Here is a 20,556-nt window from a genome sequence, read left to right on the forward strand (position 1 = left end):
TTAAGGCTTACTTTAAGGTTGTGAGGACAAACAGCAAACCCTACTCACTCTACCTTAACGTAATGCTTAACTAATGCATGGCTCATGTTGGTACTTGGATGAAGTAACTGAATTAACATTCCTTAACTGATGATATGTTGAGTAACACTTATTTAACATCATCTTTGAAACTATGGTTGTCAGACAAACCAACAGAGTTTTGACTTTAAGGTAGACGACTTCAACACTCAACAAACAACCAGCTCAATCCCTTCTTATGTAGCAGCCTTCTATGACTTTATTCCTCATTTTCAGTTTTCATGTATTTATATCTTTTATTTCACAGGCCATGCACAATATTTAACAAAGTCCCTTATTTTGTTGCCATTTGTTATTCTGTTATTATTGTCTAGTTTTGTTGAATGTATTTATTATTGTGTCTTTGGTGTACCACTGCATGTACAATTGTGTTGACTGGTACAATAAACTATATATAATCGAATCAAGTCCACAAAAGTAATCCCATAAAGTCATAGTGACTCGATAATTTGTTGGTAGTTAGCAACAAGTGTTGACCTGCTCTGTAAGCTCTGAATAACTAACCTATATGATTTGGTAAATGACAACCTACAGAAATCAGAGGTCAATCTCATAAACAACAAGATTGCCTGTTTTCTGATTCTGTCCCCTCTGCACAGGGTCATCGCCTGACAACAGGTCAGTGAAGACACATGTAAAATGCCTGTTACTCATTGAGCTCTATAATCCTGATCAAAGTTCCCTTCCAGCTGTTGTCTTTATGGATGTGTTTACACTGGCATCAGAGAAACACGTTTCTGTCGGGTTGACGACATGGGCTCTAGAGACAGTTTGTGCAAGATTGCTGCACTGATTGGCGTCTTTGTGGTTTTGAAGGTAGGCTATTTTGTAGTTATTTAAAAGTTGAATCGCAATGAGAAACAGAAATGAAAAAACATGTCTGTTGTCTGTTAGTTTAAACTGAGACATATCTCTTTTTGTGTGCTAGGTGCAAGCTTTTCCGACACGTACTGGTTGGTTCTTATTAATGGATTATATTCACATAAAACAAACTTGTTTTTACATTTCTGCTCTGACAATAAATTCATCTTCCAGGTGATGATGCAGATGATGGTGAACTGAGGGATGATATACTTGACATCAATAGAGGTATACTTTTAAGCCCTGTCTACTGTTGATACAAGCTCTGTGATCATATGCTTCATTGAATGATATTCGCAGTATATACATTATGTGTAAAATATAAGTGTGTTTTTCACATTTCTAGGATTAGACCACCTGTTTGAGGGAGACATCGCTGGCAATGTAAGAAGAGAGTCTGTGTAAAAATTGTCAAGAACTTAAAAGCATATTCTCAATGCTTCCAATGTGCCTTGCAGCCCAACAGGAATGCAATCCTTGATGAAAAAAGAAGATGGAAGTTTCCCATTCCTTACATCTTAACTGATTCTTTAGGTACACTGTGCACATTTCTACCAGCGAATAATTTGATGAATAGAAAAAACATGTACTGATTTGGAAATTTCCATTACTCCATTACAGAACTGAATGCTAAAGGTGTGATCCTCCAGGCTTTTGAGGAATACCGTATGAGATCCTGTGTGGATTTTAAGCCATATGAAGGAGAGACCACCTACATCTCCTTCACCAAGCTGTCTGGGTGAGCTGCAGTATGCCACAATGATCTTGGCTGTTGCATAACTTTATGGACCATGCTGTCAAGTCATCAAACTCAAGGCATTAAATCAAATCAAATTAATTTTATTTGTATAGCCCAAAGTCACAAAGTACATTTGCCTCGGAGGGCGAACCAAAGATTAGGAAATGCTTATGGTATACTTTTTAAAACTCTATCTTGGGATGGGGTGAATAAAGCAGCAGAGGGACTCAAATGCAGACAGGTGAGGCAGGTGAGGCAGGCGAGGCCGGCGAGGTCATTTGATTCAATGGTAATCAAATAAGCTTTCAGAGAGGAGGACAAACAGGTGCTGATTTCAGTAAAGATATACATGTATGTATGATTGCGGCTAGCTCAGTAACAGTGCCTGACTATGCCATCATTTAAATTTTCCATCAGATGCTGGTCATATGTTGGAGATGATAAAACAGGCCAGAATATTTCCATTGGTGCCAGGTGTGACACTAAGGCCATTGTGCAGCATGAGCTCCTCCACGCTCTGGGCTTTTACCATGAACAGTCTCGCTCAGACAGAGACGACTATGTCAAAATCTGGTGGGACCAGATTGAAGAAGGTGGGTCACATTCAGTCCAGTCTATTCACTAGCTGACCTTGCAGTCAAAGAACCTGTTTTTAAGGTATTCATTTCAAACAAAGCTGTACTTGGGCACAGTGGTGCTTTGAAGTCCTTACAATGCCAATATGCAGATTTTTATGTTGACCCTGTTCACCATTTTAGTTTTGCTAATTAGCAAAAAAACACATGTTTTCATGCTAGTTGTTCATAAGCCAAAGTATTGGAGACCATTCCTGCTGTTTTTATCCATGCTATGCCTTCACAGAAATGTTTACGCAATGTGTGAGATTGTAGAATGTAATCTCCCTTTGTAATTACCTCATTAAATCACAGAAATGTTATAGAGGCCATGACATTGATGTCCTCACTGATAGTGTTTTATAGCTTCTACATACACCTATCTTATATAGTAGTACTATATTAATGAGTTGAAATACACATATTATACATGAAAAAAAATACATATTACTCTCTCCTCACAGGGATGGAACACAATTTCAATAAGTATGAGGATGACTTTATCACTGATCTGAACACGGCATACGATTATGAATCCATCATGCACTACAGACCGCTGTCCTTCAACAAGAATGAGAGCATCCCCACAATCACCACCACCATACCATATTTTAATGAGGTCATTGGCCAACGTTTGGACTTCAGTGAGGTGGATATCACCAGGCTCAACCGCATGTATGATTGTGGTGAGTGTCTCATTTCGAGGCTACCTAAAGGTTAGAGGAAGACAACTGGTTCACATTCTATATCATGGAAAGGAAAGTTAAAGGAGACTTAAAGGAGAGTGAATATTGGACATTTGTCAGGTAGCCAAAAACATGACTCTAAATGAATGCTAATCTAAACGATAATGTGGAAATTAGTTGCTAGCACATTCAAGATATCAAAATTTTAAGTGAGAACATGACAGTGTTGTGTTTTGAGCTTGTACTGCTGCCCTGTAATGGCCATGTTATGTTAAAAAAAACTCCCTCCACTCTGCCCTCTCTTTAGTGCTTTAAGTTCTGTAAGTTGACTCTTGATAACTCTGTTCCAGCCAACACACAAACTCTCCTGGACCAATGCTCCTTTGAGCTGATCAACATCTGTGGAATGATCCAGAATGAGCAGGACAACGCAGACTGGGTCCAGATGCTCAGCAATCCGACTGATACAGACCACACCTTGGCAGGACGCTGCAGAGGTACTGATCTACAACAATATCTTAGAAGAAATAACATATAGTGTGCGCTTTCAAGCACACTCAATAAAAGAAAAATTTAGATTCATACATATTACTGCACAAATATATAAAGGTATGTCGACTGATGTTTAATCCCTGAGCTTCTAACAAAATGCATAGTAAATTATAATTTTTTAGTTAATAACAATAAAGTTGCAATGCTAAGCTATATAAGTGTTATTTTACATGTCGTATTCACATATGATGAATGTGAATAAGACAAGTAAGGGCATGTGATGAGATTTTAGCCTCATAACTCAATTAACGCAATGATTGCCTCCTATCTTTTTAGATTCAGGCTATTACATGAAGTTTGATGCATCCTCTGGCACAGCTGGAACCAGTGCTCTGCTGGAGTCACGTATCCTCTACCCCAAGAGAGACGAGCAGTGTCTTCAATTCTTCTACAAGATGAGCAGAGCAGCTGGGGACAAATTGGTGATATGGATCAGGACTGATGATGGGACGGGGACTGTACGCAGTGTCAGGAAGATCCACACCATTACAGGTATTTTAATATTTATATGCCAGCATGGAATAACACTGTCTATTGCACATCATCATTGATGAATGAACAGTTCTTTCTATCAATGGAGTGGCTGAGTTTATCAGTCATTGTAAGACTAGTCATGTTTTGCTGTCTTTCAGGTGATGGAGATGCTGTCTGGAAAATAGCCCATGTGACTCTTAAGGTGACAAAGAAGTTCCGCTATTTCTTCCAAGGCATCAAAGGATCAGCCAGCTCATCAGGCGCCATTTTAATCGATGACATCACTCTTACTGAGACTGTTTGCCCCAATGCTGTCTGGCAAATCCGCAATTTCACCAATGTTCTCGCCACCACTGCTCCTGGCTCTCCGGTTAAAAGCAAGTGCTTTGTCAACTCAGAGGGCTACTCATTTGGTATCAGTGTTTACCCAAATGGAAAACATGTCGACTACCCAGACTATGTTGGCATGTACATGCACCTCTGCAGTGGGGAAAATGACGCAGTAATGGAGTGGCCAGCTGCAAACAGACAGATGACCATTGTTGCCATGGACCAGGACTCTGATGTAAAACTAAGGATGTCTTCTACACGAAGCTTCACCACAGGTAGGCCAGGGTCAATGGAATTTAAGAAAAAGAACGTTTTCTAGCCAGATGGAAGGGCTGGTTTAGCTAAATCACAGCTAGCAATACATCGCCATGCCAGCTTTGGTTTTATTTGCCCAAGTATTGAGATTTCTGCTTCACACCCATACAGTAAAGGGTTAGTAATGTAAAGGATAGTATTTTGTTTGTTTGTGGTCACATCATGGAAAAATTACATTTAAAGGTCCAGTGAGTAAGATTTAGGAGATTTTATGGGCAGAATACAGTATTCATTAGTATGCTTTCAGTATATAATCACCTAAAAAATATTAATCTTTGTGTTATCGTTGTCTCAAAATGAGCCCTTTATATCTATAGTGAGAGCAGGTCCTCCTCTAAGGAGTCCACCATGTTGAACCACCATTTTTTCTACAGTAGCCCAGAACAGACAAACCAAACACTGATCTAGATATAGCCTCTTGCTTTTTATGTGAGTTTGCCAGCCAGAGTTTTTCTTACCTGCTTGGAAGGAGAGGGTGAGGCAGTGGGAGAGTATTCATTTGGTTGCAAACTGCAACTTCAGGTGCTACTGATTCCACTGGACCTTTAAACAATTTAGCAACATTTCTTTCCAAATTAAGTGTCAAAATACTTAATTCATTTTGAAAAAAGGCTGGTGCACTATTTTAAAATGCACTTGCAATACCATTAGTGACCAAAGGTGTCACCAAAGTAACCAGAACAAAATCTTAGATTGTTACTTTTAAGTTCTCATTTCGTACATTAATGACAATTAAATCCTCAACTCTACAGTGCTTTGGAGTGTTTAGCTTTATGGTTCATAACTGTAGGGCTTGCTTCATTTTTTCTCTGATTACATGTCTTTGACAGGTCTAATACTCTCCTCTTCAAATTATCACACCATGACCTTAATGTATAACAATTTAATGCTTCCCCCCCTCTTCAGACACAAATCCCCGCTGGAACAAAACAACAGCTAATCCAGATGCAGTGTGGGATGACAGCTGTGAATGTTTTCGCAGTCAGGACTATGGCTGGACCACATTCATTTCTCACAAGCATCTGCAGAGGAGGAGCTTCCTCAAGAATGATGACCTCATCATTACTGCTGACTTCAATGGTGAGAATCAGAAATGTCAGCTCTTCTACCTGGCTATACTAAATGATTGCTATGTCAGGCTATTTTCTGATACATTAGCATTTTATTAACCTGTTGTCTTCATTAGATTTGACCCACCTGATCAAGACTGAAGTACCTGTAAAACCGGCTGCACCAAGTAATGACATCGCTGATGAGGTGTGAGAAAGTGATTTGGTCCAAATGATGGTTCTGACTGGTGGTGCAGTGGGAACTGAAGTTCTAACACTAGCCATCTTCACCATCATCAAGAAAGCTCAGTGAAACACATTTCAGTGGAATAACAGAAGGAAGGGGTATCAGTTTTCATATTAAGTTAATTTTTGGCCATATCTAATACATCCCCACATTTTTATTTTTTGACCGAGCCTAGAGTTAAGACCCCACCTCCCTTCCACCAGATTGTTTTATTTGTATGACAAATGAATCTTTAGTAATTTGAGGCAATTCTGTCATGAAAAATGTATAGTTTGGATTAAAATCTCCCAATAATGCATTTCTTGTCCTTGTTTTTATTTTATTACATATTATTTCATATACATATATTCATATATTTAGATACATACAGTGGTTAAACACACAGTATACAGCTTATATTTGACATAACTTTCATTTTAAACACAATTACCAAACCAAACTTGTCTATTTCATTCTATATACAGTCAGCAATCACACACTTGACATACAGAATGCACAACATCCAATTAAGTGTACATACTGTGAAGAAAACAAAGTGAAGAAAGTGATGAAAATGTATACATTAACCATATTTACATATTACTTCCTGGAACAGGATTTTATTTAATGTGAAATATTTGATAGCCTCAGCTGAGGATGATGACAATCAGTGCTGGTACTCCATCTACTGCTACTATTAATTCTATGAAATTAATAAATATGATAATATAACATCTGTGTTCTAATAACCTTTAATTAACAATTAACTTGGTTTGACACACAGCTTTGCAAGCATCTAGGAACTATAATCTAACACAAAGCAAACTCTAAGATGTGTTTTCAAGTATGCTACAAGTGGAGCTGCATACATGTGCGCCACTGTTTTTGTCTTCACAACCTAGAATGTAGAGATGACATGTATTTAGAACATTTAAACATTTATAGACTGGATTGTGGCATGAAACTGCTGATTTTTTCTCTGAACTGACAGAGGCATTTAATGTAACTTGTCGTAAGACACCATGGTTAAAAACACAGCAGCTTAAATCATTTCGTCTTTGTGGCAGCCTCTGTAGAATCTCCTACACACTTGGAAAGCGAGGCTGAGGGGTGTTCAGTTAGTTGCAAAATCTGCAAACTCTGCTAGATACCACTAAATCCTACACACTGGACCTTTAAGTAACATTAAAGTTATCTTTAAAGGGACATTTTAATCACAAAGGACATCAATCCTATGGATGAACAGATTTTTGAACTTTTAATCTAATGTCATCATTTGGTTTATGACCCACAAAACTAAAGCCAATCATATCATCTAAACATCAACATGTCCTTGTGAACATGTCAGTATGCTGATGTCAGCTAGTATAACACCACAGAGCAACACTGTTTTGGTATATTCTCCAGCAGCTTTGCGTTTCGCCTGTCAGATATTGTTAACTTTGTTAACAGATTTGGATATTTTTCCCTGGTTTATGTGCTGCTATTATGAGTAAGTAGGCCATGTAGTTAAATTATTTCCCTTTTGTCTGTTTTTACAAAGCAGGAATCTACATAGTGTGTTTTATTTTGAAAATTGATATAAATATTCTCCACAGAGCAGAACAGAGTGACGTAGCAAGGGAACTGCAGCGTGTTTCTGCAGCGTGTCTGTTGGAATTACAATACAGGATTTTAGTTAAGGGGTTAGTCTTGTTACAGATTATAAGCAGCCATCTGTCATGACTTTTATTTTGGTAAAACAAAGCAATAGTGGCTTCAAAATCTTCAAAACCTAGTTAATGTGGGCTTTATTTTGTTAGTTTGGTTTTACTGTTTTGTGAATCACATTGAAAATGAGAGTAGCTACTTAATTAACTTTAATACTTTATGTGAGTTACTGATGCATATGCTTTTCTCTGTTTTTTACCCAAGCAGAACCAACAGATTTACAGGATAAAAGGATTTACAAGTCTGAATTCATAAAATTATTGAACATTTGAAGATGTAGCAAACGTCTGGCCACAAGTAAAAAGGAGACTATTAATAATGTAACAAAAGACTGACCTCGGCCTTCATTTGTCTTTTGAGCATGTGTTTGAAGTCAATTTTTTCGTGCTGTCACTGCTGCTTTTTGATTTTGCCTGAAAACAGAAGCAGACAGAAGTTATGATGCATCATTTCATGGTGTGATTCTGGAGAAACCTTATTGGTAAGCTTACCATTATGAGCTTTAACACTTCCTCTCGAACCTGTTAACAGTAACACAAAGATTGCTTATAAATTGGGCACATAGAAAATACTAAACAACTAAACAACTAAGCAACAGTTTTGGGCCCTAGTGTAATTTTCTTTTGGGTGCCCAGGCATCAAACCCATGCCTCCCATGGCAGAGGTAAAAATTCCAACACTGCCTTAGTGTTAGTGTTATATTCTTGGTGTATTGTTCTTTATGATGAGTCATCTCAGCTGTTGCAAAGTATTTCCCTGCTTATGACAACGAGACATTTGAGAGATTTTCAATAAATCAACAAACATATTGACATGAGATGTCACCTGACCAATGGTAAAATAACAAACTTACCCTTTGCTCTGCAAAACATCCTGTTATTAAAAGGAAAAAGCCCTGCAAGAGACAAAATGTAACAGATGTAGTCTGTTATACTGTGTATATGAACGTATATATACGCTTGTAGCAGCTAATGTTGCTACCAGCTTTATGCACAGATGAGGAGTAGGCTACAGATTTCTAGTTTAGAGTTACATTCAAATTACCTGGAACGAATTGAGGATGGTGAAACTGTAACTGGAAATATCTTTGAAGGGACCATCATCTAAGATGAACATAGCGAAGCCAAAAATCCATGTTACTCCAAAGACAGGCGTTAGAAAAACCACCACTTTAATGATGCTTTTGATTGTCTCCTTGTCATCTGTCTTGCCGTCAGGGACAGAGGACTTCACCAAAGTGAGAATGACGACCACCATGGAAAAGACATTTGTCAAAATAACAGTTCCAACAGGGAGAATGAAAGCATGTATGGAGCCTTCCAAGAGTCCATCATAAACTAGCCAGCATGTGTCTCGTGAATAGTAATCCTTCTTTGTGTATTTGCAATACACATAGCTACATCCCACTATGAGGATTGGGCAAATGTAGCCGACAATGCTGGAAATGAACATGAAGACTCTTTTCCTCAGTGGGCTGAAGACAAAGATGAGCTGGTGGACAAGCATGACACTCATGCAAAGCATCCAGCTGAACATGGCTAAGAAAAAGAGGTGTTTGCATACGGTAAAAACTAGGCACCAGGTTTCGTCGATATCTTTAGGAGAACTGGAAGCCAAGAAACAGCTGTTAGCGAGTAAGAGGAACACGGCGATGTTCACCAGGGCAGTGTGGCGGAAAAGTGAAAGGTTGGACTTGACCACAGCTGACCACACTAAAAACTCAACAATGAGGAAGATCAGTAAGGAGCAGACAGACACACCCAAGCCCACACTGGTAATGATATCTAGGAAGTCATTAGATATATCAGATATATCACCCTTGGACATGAGGACAGAGAATGCAGTCAGGTGGTCACACTGGCAGACTGTGCGGTTACCATCACCAGTTTTGAGAGTGCATCCTTTATCTGACCAGTCCTGCAATGTGGTGTTCCAGAAGACGCAAAAAGATTTCTCATAACTCTGATTTTCTTGGGGAAAGTTAAGTTCAATTTCTACTGTTGAATCATTGTTTGCCGTTAGTGTAACTGATATTACAAAGCTAGTGGGCTTCATTTGTCTGCCGCTATAGTCATTTTTTAATTTATCCATCAAATTTTTGATACAGACAGTTTTCATCATTCCGGTAGTCTTGTTGAGATTCACGCCTACGTCAAACACGGTCACATTACAGTTACTACTTGTGCAGAATTTCAGGTCCAAATTGTCACTGTGTTGTCCATTGCTCCTGTTGACATTGATATTCTTCACCAGACCCTCCACAGACTGAAGGTAACTTGATGACATGGAATTAACAATAGACTGGTTAACCCCATTCCAGGTCTTGTTCAACATATTGCTTGCTGCGTTAACAAGATCCTGAAACAGAAGAATAAAAAGAATCAGTGCTAAGGCACATTTTATCTAAGAATGTTTCTAAGAAGAGTCTAAATTAAGGCATTGGGTTGTTCCAAATTGGTTTTGCTGCATCCTGGATTACCGTAAACTCAGACCAAGGATTCCACAAGATTTCCTATTTTATTACTGTACATTTTTAATGTTTTAAGAGACTTCAAAGAAATGCTGATACATGTAAGCTCTCAGTTTGAGATTACTGAACCTGAGTTGGCCAAAGAAATAAAATCAGCTTAAAAACACCATAATATCATCCTTGTTTTAAGATGTAAACTGAAATGCATGAATGCCATAGGACCACATGACGGAAAATTACATTCAGAGGACTTTTGTCTTTTGCATAATAACTGAGAAACCTAATCCAGGCTTATAAAAAAATAAGTAGCCTATGTGGGACCTTGTATTAAGATTTGTTGTTTCCGAGAACAAGCAAGAACCTTCAGTCTCAAAACTCCACATATATCACAGTAAAATAAATGATAATCAACAAGGGCTTACAGGGAACACATCATCATTCAAGACTATATTTTGTGATGCATTGGCCATCACATTAAGAATGTTGATAGAAGCACCGATGTCAGCAGTAGTATCACCGGATTCAGAATCAGCAGTAGAGCTGTTTTTAAGTCCTTGAAATATATCCCTGGCCACCTCCTGGGTAGCCCCAAGTCCCTTCAGGAAGTTCTAGAGAGAAAACACAGAAACATTATCATGTCACATCACCAATTGTTAAAAGAAACACACACAAATTAACAGTAAACACATTAACTTCACAGTTGGGAGCTTGGAATTAAATCCACCTGAGATCTGAGTGGTTTTGAGATAAAGCAAATCTTTAAACAAATCCAATAAAAACTCTGTTTTATTGGTCAGCATCTAAAATAGCATCCTGAAGGCACACAATGCAATGCTAGTCTGCTCATAGAGACATAGTACAAGTTAGCAGGTAGAATGTTATAGATTCAAATTAAATTTGGAAATGACTCAGTTTTAGAGCTATTAATGGATAAATGTCAAAATAAATTTACATAAAAAGCTGACAACTAACAATAGGATAAAATAAATAGAATCTTATAATTCTAAGATCATAAGCTTTAATAGCACACTCACGTCTGCAGTATTTGAAATTTTGTTCAACTCTTCGCTTATACAGGAGGGGAACACTTCCCCCCAGGTTTTGCCAATACAAGTGCGTGACTTAAAGCCGATCCTGCCCACCGGACATGTTCGATTTATCACCGTGTCTCCAGATGGGCTTTTGGGCCATATCTCTCCATTTATGGTTTCTTTTTCACAAAATTGTTCACCCTCTTGGAGAAAAATATAGGGAATCATTAGGTGATGCTTTAGAATAAATGTAGTTATAAACAAATTGAAACAGCATTCTCATAAAGTTAAGATATCATAATATGCTTAAAATTAAATTCAAAGAATTTACATTTTACAAGAATTAGTTACCATAAATGACAGGGATGTCCACTCTTGCACTTTTGTTCTGATTCTGTGCGTTTTCAAAAGTGACACAAACATATTGTGGGTCATCGCTTTTTGTGCAATCTATTTGAACAGTGAATTCATATGCCAGGTTATATCCTTCAGCTGTAAAAAAAACAACAACAACAAAAAAAGTGTTATTGTGAAATTTAATTTACTTTGACGTTATCAATTAAAGTAGCAATTTATGATGCAGAAAACAGAAAGAAGAAAAGAGGAAAAGAAGGAACAGAGATAGGTTTGTCTTACTTAGTTTTTTTATATTGTCTTCAGTAGGAATCCTATCCCTGTACTTCCACCGAACTGTAAAGTTCTCTGTGCTGTTTGGGATGGTGGCAGTGACTTTAAGGTCACTGCGATCATTTTCAGTGCAGTCTATAGTGAGAGGGTTGATATTCAGGCTGATCTGATCAGGGAGGAGTGCCACCTTCAATTCTGCTTTGGCTGTGTGCCTCACTGACCCACTAGAGAATCCACACTCATATGTGCCTGCAGGAAACATTTAGATAAATTCACACTGTTTATATGACTTCCGCTATCGGATGACTCAGATCAAAAGTGTCACCAGTAGATTTATCTTTGAATTAAACAGACAAACTGAAAGTTGAATTATTGCTTTTTGGTCTTGCAGGTTCTCATGGATTGTGGATATGCGTTGATCGGGGATCGTGGTTGCACTTGCTGCTGTTGTCCTGCTTGACGTCCACCACAAATACTAGTATTATTATTATTAATATCATTATTACTACTATTAGTCATATTTACATTCAAATTTATAGTTATCATTCTTCTTATTATTATTACTATTGTGCATCTGTCACGCCCTCTCCCTCTCTGACTTATCATTGTAGGTGACCGCCCACCAATGAGCTACGTTCTTCTCAAAGTTTCTGCTTCTTAAAGGAAATGTTTCCTTGCCACTGTTGCAAGTGTCTGTTTATGGTGGGAATTGTTGAGTCTCTGTAAATAATATAATAAAGACTACGGTCTAGGCGTGCTCTATATGGAACGTGTCATGTGATAACCTCTGTTATAATATGGCACTATATAAATAAAACTGAATTGCATTGAACTGAACTGAATCGGGCTTGTTATAGACATGCATGTTCAATTATTGTGGCAGTGTGATGGTGACTCAATAAAATACTCAATTACAAGTAAAAAAAAAACCTACATTCAAATCAACCAACAAGTACAAAGTATATGGCTTCAAAGAGTCAAAAATAAAAGTAGATAGATATATTATTATATATGACATTGTTAGATTGTTACTGATGCATCAAGCTTAAAGCAGCATTTTATATCTTAACGAATATGAATTATAATTTCAGTTTCATTTAAGCAAGAATTAATGTAATTTGTACTTGCCTGCCCAGATGCCTGTCACCTTCTGCAGTGTAACTGCAATGCAAGATTTGTCTTCTGCTTTGTTACAGTCGGTGTTCAGTTTAACTACACTGCCTGGGTTGAGCTGAGAGCGCTCAAACTGCTTGTTCACGAACCAGGCAGCGTCTGTCGTTTCCTCTGGAGATCTGCATGTCAGTGTTGGACTGGACTCATAGCACACTGTACCATCTGGGGCCTCTATGGTGACCATTCCTGTGTGACATTTTAAATACACAGCAAATATTACTAAGCTAGGAGTAGGGGGTATATCAGCTTTCAGTGTCAATACAGTGGTTTGTCTATCTAAGACTTTGGTTGCCAGGATGCAAAAAGAGTTTTTTCTTCATGCTTGGAAGGTGAGGGTGAGACGTTTGATTGCAATCTGCAACTTCACCACTACATCCTGCAACTTGTATTTTTATCTAATGATTATGAGATTTTATCTGTGGCTCAACCACCTGGTAATCATTGCTGGGGGAGACAGCCCTGTGACAGCACAGTAGCTAGACAGGAGGAGAGATATTGGATCGAGAATTCCATCCAAAGTCAGACTTAAACACAAAGTAGCCTCCAGTAGTCTAAATAAGTCATTATTACCCGCCGAGCACTTGACTGGTCATACAATTCAGACACTGTGCAGTCAGTCGGCTTGATACAGAAAGAGAACTGTAAAAAATGAGACAAAAAGGCCAGGAATCATTAGTATTGTAAAAAATAATGAAGAAAGACTGGGAATAGAGTAGAACTCTGACCTGCTGCATGTACACACAGACTTACAGTGACCAATGTTTGGGCATACAAATGTAGTGAATGTTTTTGAAGCTCATTATTATAAAGAGCTTATCAATTTGAAGTGACTCACCAAGGTGCTACATTGTAAAATTCAAATTAGATGCACTAGTCCCTGATCTTCCTGACATGTGACATTACACAAATATTTGGTATTTATAATATTGAAAAGAAGCACATATAGATTCCTGGATTTGTGTCCTAATTATCAGCATCATACACCAGGAGTGCAGAACAAAACTGCAGGAGATAGTAGTCTGTTGAGAATAAACAGCAACACTTTTATACTGACCCACAGTGTCGACCTTTACTGAAGCTTGAAGTGTTGTTTCCAGAGCAGTCACTACTTCTTGAACTTTAGAAGTGGTAAATTTGACACTGAGTGCTGCCTCAAAATCAGCAATGCTGTCACTTAGCCTTGAAGATTTAGACAGGAGGAATACAAGATCATTGATCAGACAGAGAGAAAGCATCTGGTTGTATTCGTAAAAACAGTTATATGAGATTTGCAATTACAAAGCTTTACAACCAAGGTATGACAACTGATCTTAACTTCCTGATCAGTGTTGCAATGTATATGTTAAATAAATTTTCTATTGTAATGAGTATAGTAAATATTGCAGGTTCAAACCAGATGATTTTTTTGTCAGTTGTAGTTGTTTTTACAGGATTTAACAGGAAGCAAATGTGAGGTCAGAAAACCTTTGATTGAGCAGACACAAATGCAAAGAAGCACCTTCCTCCACACAGTGTACTGTTACACAATTCGTTACATTCAAAAGTCTTTGATACAAAAAGAAATAACAAATTAATAAATCCTGATCTTTGTAAAGTACAATACCTCTGACCAGTTACGTTCAGGTGATCAAAGCCGTTCAGTTTTTCAAAGGCGCTTTTCAGCTTTGAAAAGAAAGAGCATCAAATCATTTGAATATGACTTGTGTAAATATCTTTAGGATTTAGTATACATTTGTGATGACAGCAAGATGTACCTGTGCAGTTTTGGTGTCATCCCAGGTGGATACATTTAATGTAACTGATCCGTTGATGTAAACTGTGTTGATTGTAAACATATCATTAGTTTCTGTTCTTATATCAAGAAAGAAGATGAAGAACAAGCAAAGTACAGGAAGCAATGTAGCATACAGGAACATATTCAGATTAAAGGTGACACTTTTTCCATTATATCATAATAATTTACAAAATCAGGACTGTTACCGATAACTTTGGGAATGCAGAGTGGTACGATATGGGACACATTTTTCTTGCAAGTTTCTTCACGGCAACACGTGTCACTGGAGCTGTAGCAAACGTCATTGCTCCAAATGTATCCCACAGAGCAATTGCAACTGGTTTCATCTCCAGTAATCAAGCACTCTAGAAAAACAAGCACAATCGTCAAACTCCAGAAATCTTATAATATTTCTCTATAACATTAAATATAATGGCTAAATATTTAACAATCAAGGTTTCATTCTGGAGAAAAAAACATCCATAGAGCCCAAACATTTTGTACAACTTCACACATATTATCATTCATAATAGTAAAAGAAAGAAACATATCTAAAAGACAAAGAACAGGTGGGTGTTACCATGGACACAGTTTTTACCGTCCAAAAACAATGTAACATTATAGTAAACAGGGACGTGTCAAGCACTAGGACTTGGGCCTGTTTCCCTTAGTTTAGACCTGCCCACAAGCTCCTCGATTGGCTCTGCCATTTCTTGTGTGATTGGCCGTCCCCGCTGTCACTCCATCAGGTTGTAAACAGCACCAGGACTTGCACACCTGTCTGCTTGTTGCCCAGGACTCCCTGTTACTCTGCCACTGTAAGTTGGGCGTTTGTTCTGCCTGGGTCAAGTCAGCTAGAAGGACTGTCATATCACAGGAGGTTTCATTTACACTGACGTTTGAATTGGTGTCCATGTGCGAATCTGCGTGTGTGTGTGTGTTTGGCAATTAGGCGCAGCCAGGATGTCTAAAAAAAAAAAAGTGGACATAAGAGACTTCTTCAGAAGTCAAAGAGTAAGTTACTCAAGAAATGCGTTATGCGCCTTGGACAGGAAGAAACTCTGCAGGGAATTTATCTCTGCCAATGATCGAAGACAACATGTGTTTGGAAGCTTTGGATGAGTTGATTATGTTGACCCTTCTGTGGTCTTTGGGTCAAATTGACTGTTGTTAAATTCATTTACATCAAAAATAGGATTTTCTTCCATATAACTACCTAAAAATGACAATGGTTCTCTGTTATACTCATTTCAAATAAAATTGATTACTTGACTACTTACACTGAATATGGAAATTTTATTCAATTTCTCCCCACGTGTGATATTCCTGCCAGTTTGACCTGCCCACCACTGGGCGGTGCTATGTAAATGAGGTCTGTTTACCATATATCCCCAAAAAGTGTAAAATTGGTGATACTGAGTTGGAGTGAAGTTGACTAACAGGGTAAAACACAGATGATAATGTTTTGCTACACGCTTTACAACCAATCACACCAAAAAATGGAAAAGTAAACTTAAAAGAAGCAATAGAAAACTAGAAGAACTACTAGAAAACACAGTGAACTTAAAGAGTTAGAGTTTTATTAAAATACTTGTGTCCTCCACACCTCTGAAATCGAAATTTCATCCTTGGGTGTTACCAAACCAGAGACTACAGCAAAGAAAAACCAAGCCTAGCAACAGAAACCAAAGTGGAAGTGATAGATGGCCAGCTATCTTTAGGGTTAATTTTGCTGTGTTGTATATTCCAACTATGTACTCTTGGATCTTTGTTTTGTTTGGCCCAAACCCAGGACTACTGACTAACATTTCCCCAATATGTGTTTTGCTCATAGGACTGCAGATACAGGGTAAAGGGGGGCCAGGAGAGCAAAATTTAAATCCTGATGAACAAGGTGGCAAATGACAGGAGGAGGTGCCAAAAAGGCTGTAGTTGGATCTTTAATGTAATACAACATTTTACCTAGAATTACTGAATGTGCACCCTACCCTGTTTATTTTAAATAACTTTAGTTTCAACCTTTCCAATATGCGGTTGATTGACATGCTAGATTTTCTCTAGGATATGTTCTAAGTTTGTCTTTTTATTCCTGAAATGTGGATCTGTTTCACATTACAATAATGGCGTGTGTGTGTTATACCATCCCAACCTACTGCAAATGAACATAGAAATAAAAATAAAAAACAAAGAAAGAAGAAAGCACTCCAACACAATACCTGCTATCAGTTCTCTTCCTGTGATGGTCACTTTCTTAGCATCTGAAAGTTCGAGTTCTGTTGTTTTGTTCAAAATTAACAAGATGGTGTTGGTGTCCAGAGTGACATTACTCTCCACCATCAGCTCGGCAATGACTTCTTCATCTACAACAATATGAGATATTTGTGTTATCTTTCTGCTGAAAAGGATTACATACACAGTACTTACTGCATGATACATGACTGTATGTAATTTTGGAGCCATACGAATGCACTTAGTAGACTGCAGATCTTTGTGTATTGAGAGTAGTGGATCGGCTCTGAGGTAATCTGGATCTACCTGTACACATTAATCATCAACCTGGCACACAATTTAGAGATGCGTATCAGCATGAACATTTTACTCCATATCCACAAGTCCCTGTAGACGTAATCATGTTTTAAATGTTGTTGTGCAGTGAAAGCACTTCTGGTCCTGGTGCAAATTTGTGGGTAAAAGTTCCCGAAGGTTAAACTTGAAAACTGTGTGGATTTACCCCCATGAGAGGATTGTGATGATTGCATTGGAGTGAATGAAATCAGCCGCAAAATTTTAAATGCTAGTGAGACAGACTCTGAATACTGACCCAATTTATGGAAATTTTCTGAGGTGTTTTAATGACATATTCTATAAGTCAGTGTAGACTAGCCACTCACCATATGCAAGCACCTGCAATGGCAAGAACAGATAAACAACAGAATTAGTCTTTCTGTCCTGGGTTTAAGTATGTCTTTTGTTAACTTAAAATATATATGTATATAAATAAATGTGAGCCTTTTAGCCTGCCAAATAAACATGAATATGAATACAAAGTTATATTGAATATAAAGTTTTTGTCATGAATAAAACATTATTATATTATACCTGTAACCCTCTAAATTGGAGAATATTTGAATATAAAAATATAATTAAAGTAGACATTCACAAAAATCACTTGACTATAGTCCATTACACATCAAACTGAATAGGATCCTTACCATATGGTAGATGTATGCAGCTCCAATCAGAAAAAATAACACCCTGGAATGCATTGTTACTCTGGTGGGAAAAAATAACATGTAAGGTAACAGTAGCAACAAAAGATTTCACACATATGCAGATGACAGCACACTCTCTAGATACAATTGGCAGCATTTAAAAGTATAAGTATTCCAGTCTCTAAAAGTCTGCAGTACTAATTATCAATATAATTTACAGATATTATTCTAGTAACCCCTGACCTTCCCCTTAATGCCTTCATCAGGCCAGTTTTTCCACTTTTATTAATATTGTTTTAATGTAGACAACTTTCCTCAAGCACTCAGTTGTAAATGTCAATTCAACCTGCATTAAGAGATTTTATACATTTGCTCACTTTGGGGACAGCGCAACAAGCTGTAAAACAACACTGACTTAAAACCTCATAAACATGTTAGCACACAGATCCAGCATTTGTCATATTTCTGGTCACCAAATGAATTCAAATTAGTCATTGACTCTCCTGCCCGTGTTTTTCCTACTCCAGTGGAAACTACCTGGCTTATTAGCTGCTAGTAGTAGTCACTACTTTGTATGCCTGCTGTTTGGTGCTGGGATGGATGTGTACTATGGGTTCACCAGAGCTTTTGCACTAAAACCAACCAAAAACTATATACTGCAGCTTAAAAAAATAAAAATAAATCTAACTAAAAACAAGCCCTCCCTGTCTGCTCACATAGTATTTCATTCCTAATATTCTGTCATAAAACTTTATTTGATTTGTGCTTCCTCAACATCATCCTGTTTATGCTATTGCTTTAATAGCTGTCTTATCAGCAGCTGTATTTTGCCTTTCAAAATATGAAAAGCTAGTATTTTTGGCTTTCTCTGACTTGTTTGCATCACTTTGAATTTTGACTACGAGTGTAAACCACATTTAGAGTTTTTCCTGCTCCTCATTACAGTACGTATCCAGTATGCATAAAGACCTGTTGTTGTGGTACAGTTCAGTGTCCACCTAATTTTCTTGTCATGTTAGAACATTGCTTCCTTTCAGACATAGTTATACCCAGTGTCTAAAATAACACCGGACCAACCACACAAACCTTGCACAAACCGCACAAACAGCCTCTTCAGCCACCAGCACATGAAAGCCGGGCATGTTCTTGCACAAATATAGTTACCATGTCTGTGTACACACATATGACTACATTAACTATCCTATAAGGGTAAGACCTAGAACAACTGTTCAATATCAATATCCATAATAATGATTATAAAATACTACTAGTGAGAATTCTTTTTGAATTTCTTTTTGTTTTTACAATATCCATTTTTGTTGAGATTGTCAAAGGTGTGTTTTCTTATTTTAAATTGCACATAACCATAAATATGATTTAGAAAAACAAAACAAAACAAAACACACAACACTACAAGCTTCACAACTTAACAGATAGAAAATCCCAGAACTCAGAATCTATATATTTCTGGCATTGAAATCTGAGGAGCACTTGTCATTTAGTGTTTAAAGATACAATAAAATTGCTTCCATTCAGGATAAGTTTTTCCAGGGAGACTCTTTTCACACCTCTGTAAAGAAACATATCCCTAATTGCTCATTCACTTGTTATGATTCTTTGCAGCCAATCACTTAATCATGTAAGTAGAGAAATCTCCATGCAGCCAACCTTGATGATATCACAGAATAATGTATTAGCTCTCTATTCTTTGGCCCTTGGAAGATACAGTTCCTGTTAACAATCTATTGGATGGACTGGTCCCTATTGCCGAAATAGCATGTACACTTTTACACTGAACACAGCCAGTTTAGACTTAAGAGTATATACAACTTAAAGAAAGAAGAAGGTGGTTGTCCCATCATTTAACACATTAAGTCAGACAGATGTTTATGCTCTTATGATGCTATTTAACGCTTTGAGGGATAATACCATCTATAATACAGTGACATATTACGTAATAACATCTCACCTCTGTTTCTATCTTGTGTCTCACAAAGATAAAAATACATAAACATAAAGCTCTTACCTTGGCTTTATTCTTAGCATTGTGCTGAATGCAGGTGATTAACCAAGGTTTGCTGCAATTAGGAAAGAGATATCTGTCTGTACTCCATATCTGTCAGGTACACATCAGAATTTGTGTCAAAGTAGGTGAGCCCATCTGTTAGAAAGACTGGGTTAGGCTGGACAGGATGTGTGTAATGGAGGGAGGGTGGGAGTGTTACGGACACAATGATGTCCTGACTTTGTGTTGGAAGAACATTTGCATGGATGGCATGTCTCCATGCCGGCTGGATATACACACACAGAGCTTTGTAACTTTCCATGGATATTTGTCTACCAAATCAACCATTCTCCTTCAGAAAGGTCACAGAGCAGCAGCCTGTTCTTTAAGTCAGGCTCTCAACAACCAGCCAATAGACTGATGACACTACATCTGACTGCTGTAATGAACAAATGAAGATTTTCAAATCCTATAATGAGCATATGAAATAAAATGCATTTTCATACACAGAATGAAACCACCTAACAATACTAATATATTAAACTGCTGCTTACATGTTAATGCATCAGTAATGACCACTCAATAGAATCATTTATAATAAAGTAACAACTGACAGTGAGTATGTAAAAT

The 20,556-nt window shown here is 37.6% G+C and overlaps 2 protein-coding genes across 2 annotated transcripts; one reads left to right on the forward strand and one right to left on the reverse strand.

Moving 5' to 3' along the window:
- Nucleotides 1-799: 799 nt before the first annotated feature.
- Nucleotides 800-6,240, forward strand: mep1a.2 (meprin A, alpha (PABA peptide hydrolase), tandem duplicate 2). The gene is made up of 13 exons (XM_010756446.3): nucleotides 800-894; nucleotides 1,007-1,031; nucleotides 1,114-1,167; nucleotides 1,286-1,323; nucleotides 1,398-1,473; nucleotides 1,561-1,678; nucleotides 2,096-2,271; nucleotides 2,757-2,978; nucleotides 3,329-3,475; nucleotides 3,807-4,022; nucleotides 4,163-4,609; nucleotides 5,556-5,729; nucleotides 5,836-6,240. The coding sequence occupies exons 1-13, from the start codon at nucleotides 832-834 to the stop codon at nucleotides 5,910-5,912; spliced, it is 1,833 nt and encodes a 610-aa protein (XP_010754748.3). The 5' UTR covers nucleotides 800-831; the 3' UTR covers nucleotides 5,913-6,240.
- Nucleotides 6,241-6,545: 305 nt separating this feature from the next.
- On the reverse strand, nucleotides 6,546-20,052 carry adgrf3b (adhesion G protein-coupled receptor F3b). Its single transcript, XM_019267713.2, has 18 exons — nucleotides 19,948-20,052; nucleotides 17,922-17,982; nucleotides 17,601-17,613; nucleotides 16,926-17,069; nucleotides 14,916-15,074; nucleotides 14,690-14,751; nucleotides 14,539-14,597; nucleotides 13,990-14,114; nucleotides 12,891-13,121; nucleotides 11,772-12,011; nucleotides 11,487-11,627; nucleotides 11,139-11,338; nucleotides 10,527-10,712; nucleotides 8,679-9,992; nucleotides 8,488-8,529; nucleotides 8,126-8,155; nucleotides 7,971-8,047; nucleotides 6,546-6,822 (listed from the first exon to the last, which is right to left on the reverse strand). The coding sequence occupies exons 1-17, from the start codon at nucleotides 19,965-19,967 to the stop codon at nucleotides 7,979-7,981; spliced, it is 3,096 nt and encodes a 1,031-aa protein (XP_019123258.2). The 5' UTR covers nucleotides 19,968-20,052; the 3' UTR covers nucleotides 6,546-6,822; nucleotides 7,971-7,978.
- Between the last annotated feature and the right edge of the window lie 504 nt (nucleotides 20,053-20,556).

This window comes from Larimichthys crocea, chromosome XI (assembly GCF_000972845.2).
Source record: "Larimichthys crocea isolate SSNF chromosome XI, L_crocea_2.0, whole genome shotgun sequence".
NCBI classification, from domain to species: Eukaryota; Metazoa; Chordata; class Actinopteri; family Sciaenidae; genus Larimichthys; species Larimichthys crocea.

Coding starts and splice junctions, on each gene's coding strand:
- adgrf3b (XM_019267713.2), bottom strand. CDS start 19,967: ATGCTAAGAATAAAGCCAAG. Junction 11,628..11,771: donor AGACAATATAAAAAAACTAA/GTAAGACAAACC, acceptor TTTTTTTTACAG/CTGAAGGATATAACCTGGCA. Junction 9,993..10,526: donor TGAATGATGATGTGTTCCCT/GTAAGCCCTTGT, acceptor CTTCTGTTTCAG/GATCTTGTTAACGCAGCAAG.
- mep1a.2 (XM_010756446.3), top strand. CDS start 832: ATGGGCTCTAGAGACAGTTTGTGCAAGATTGCTGCACTGATTGGCGTC. Junction 895..1,006: donor GCGTCTTTGTGGTTTTGAAG/GTAGGCTATTTT, acceptor TTTGTGTGCTAG/GTGCAAGCTTTTCCGACACG. Junction 1,474..1,560: donor CATCTTAACTGATTCTTTAG/GTACACTGTGCA, acceptor ACTCCATTACAG/AACTGAATGCTAAAGGTGTG.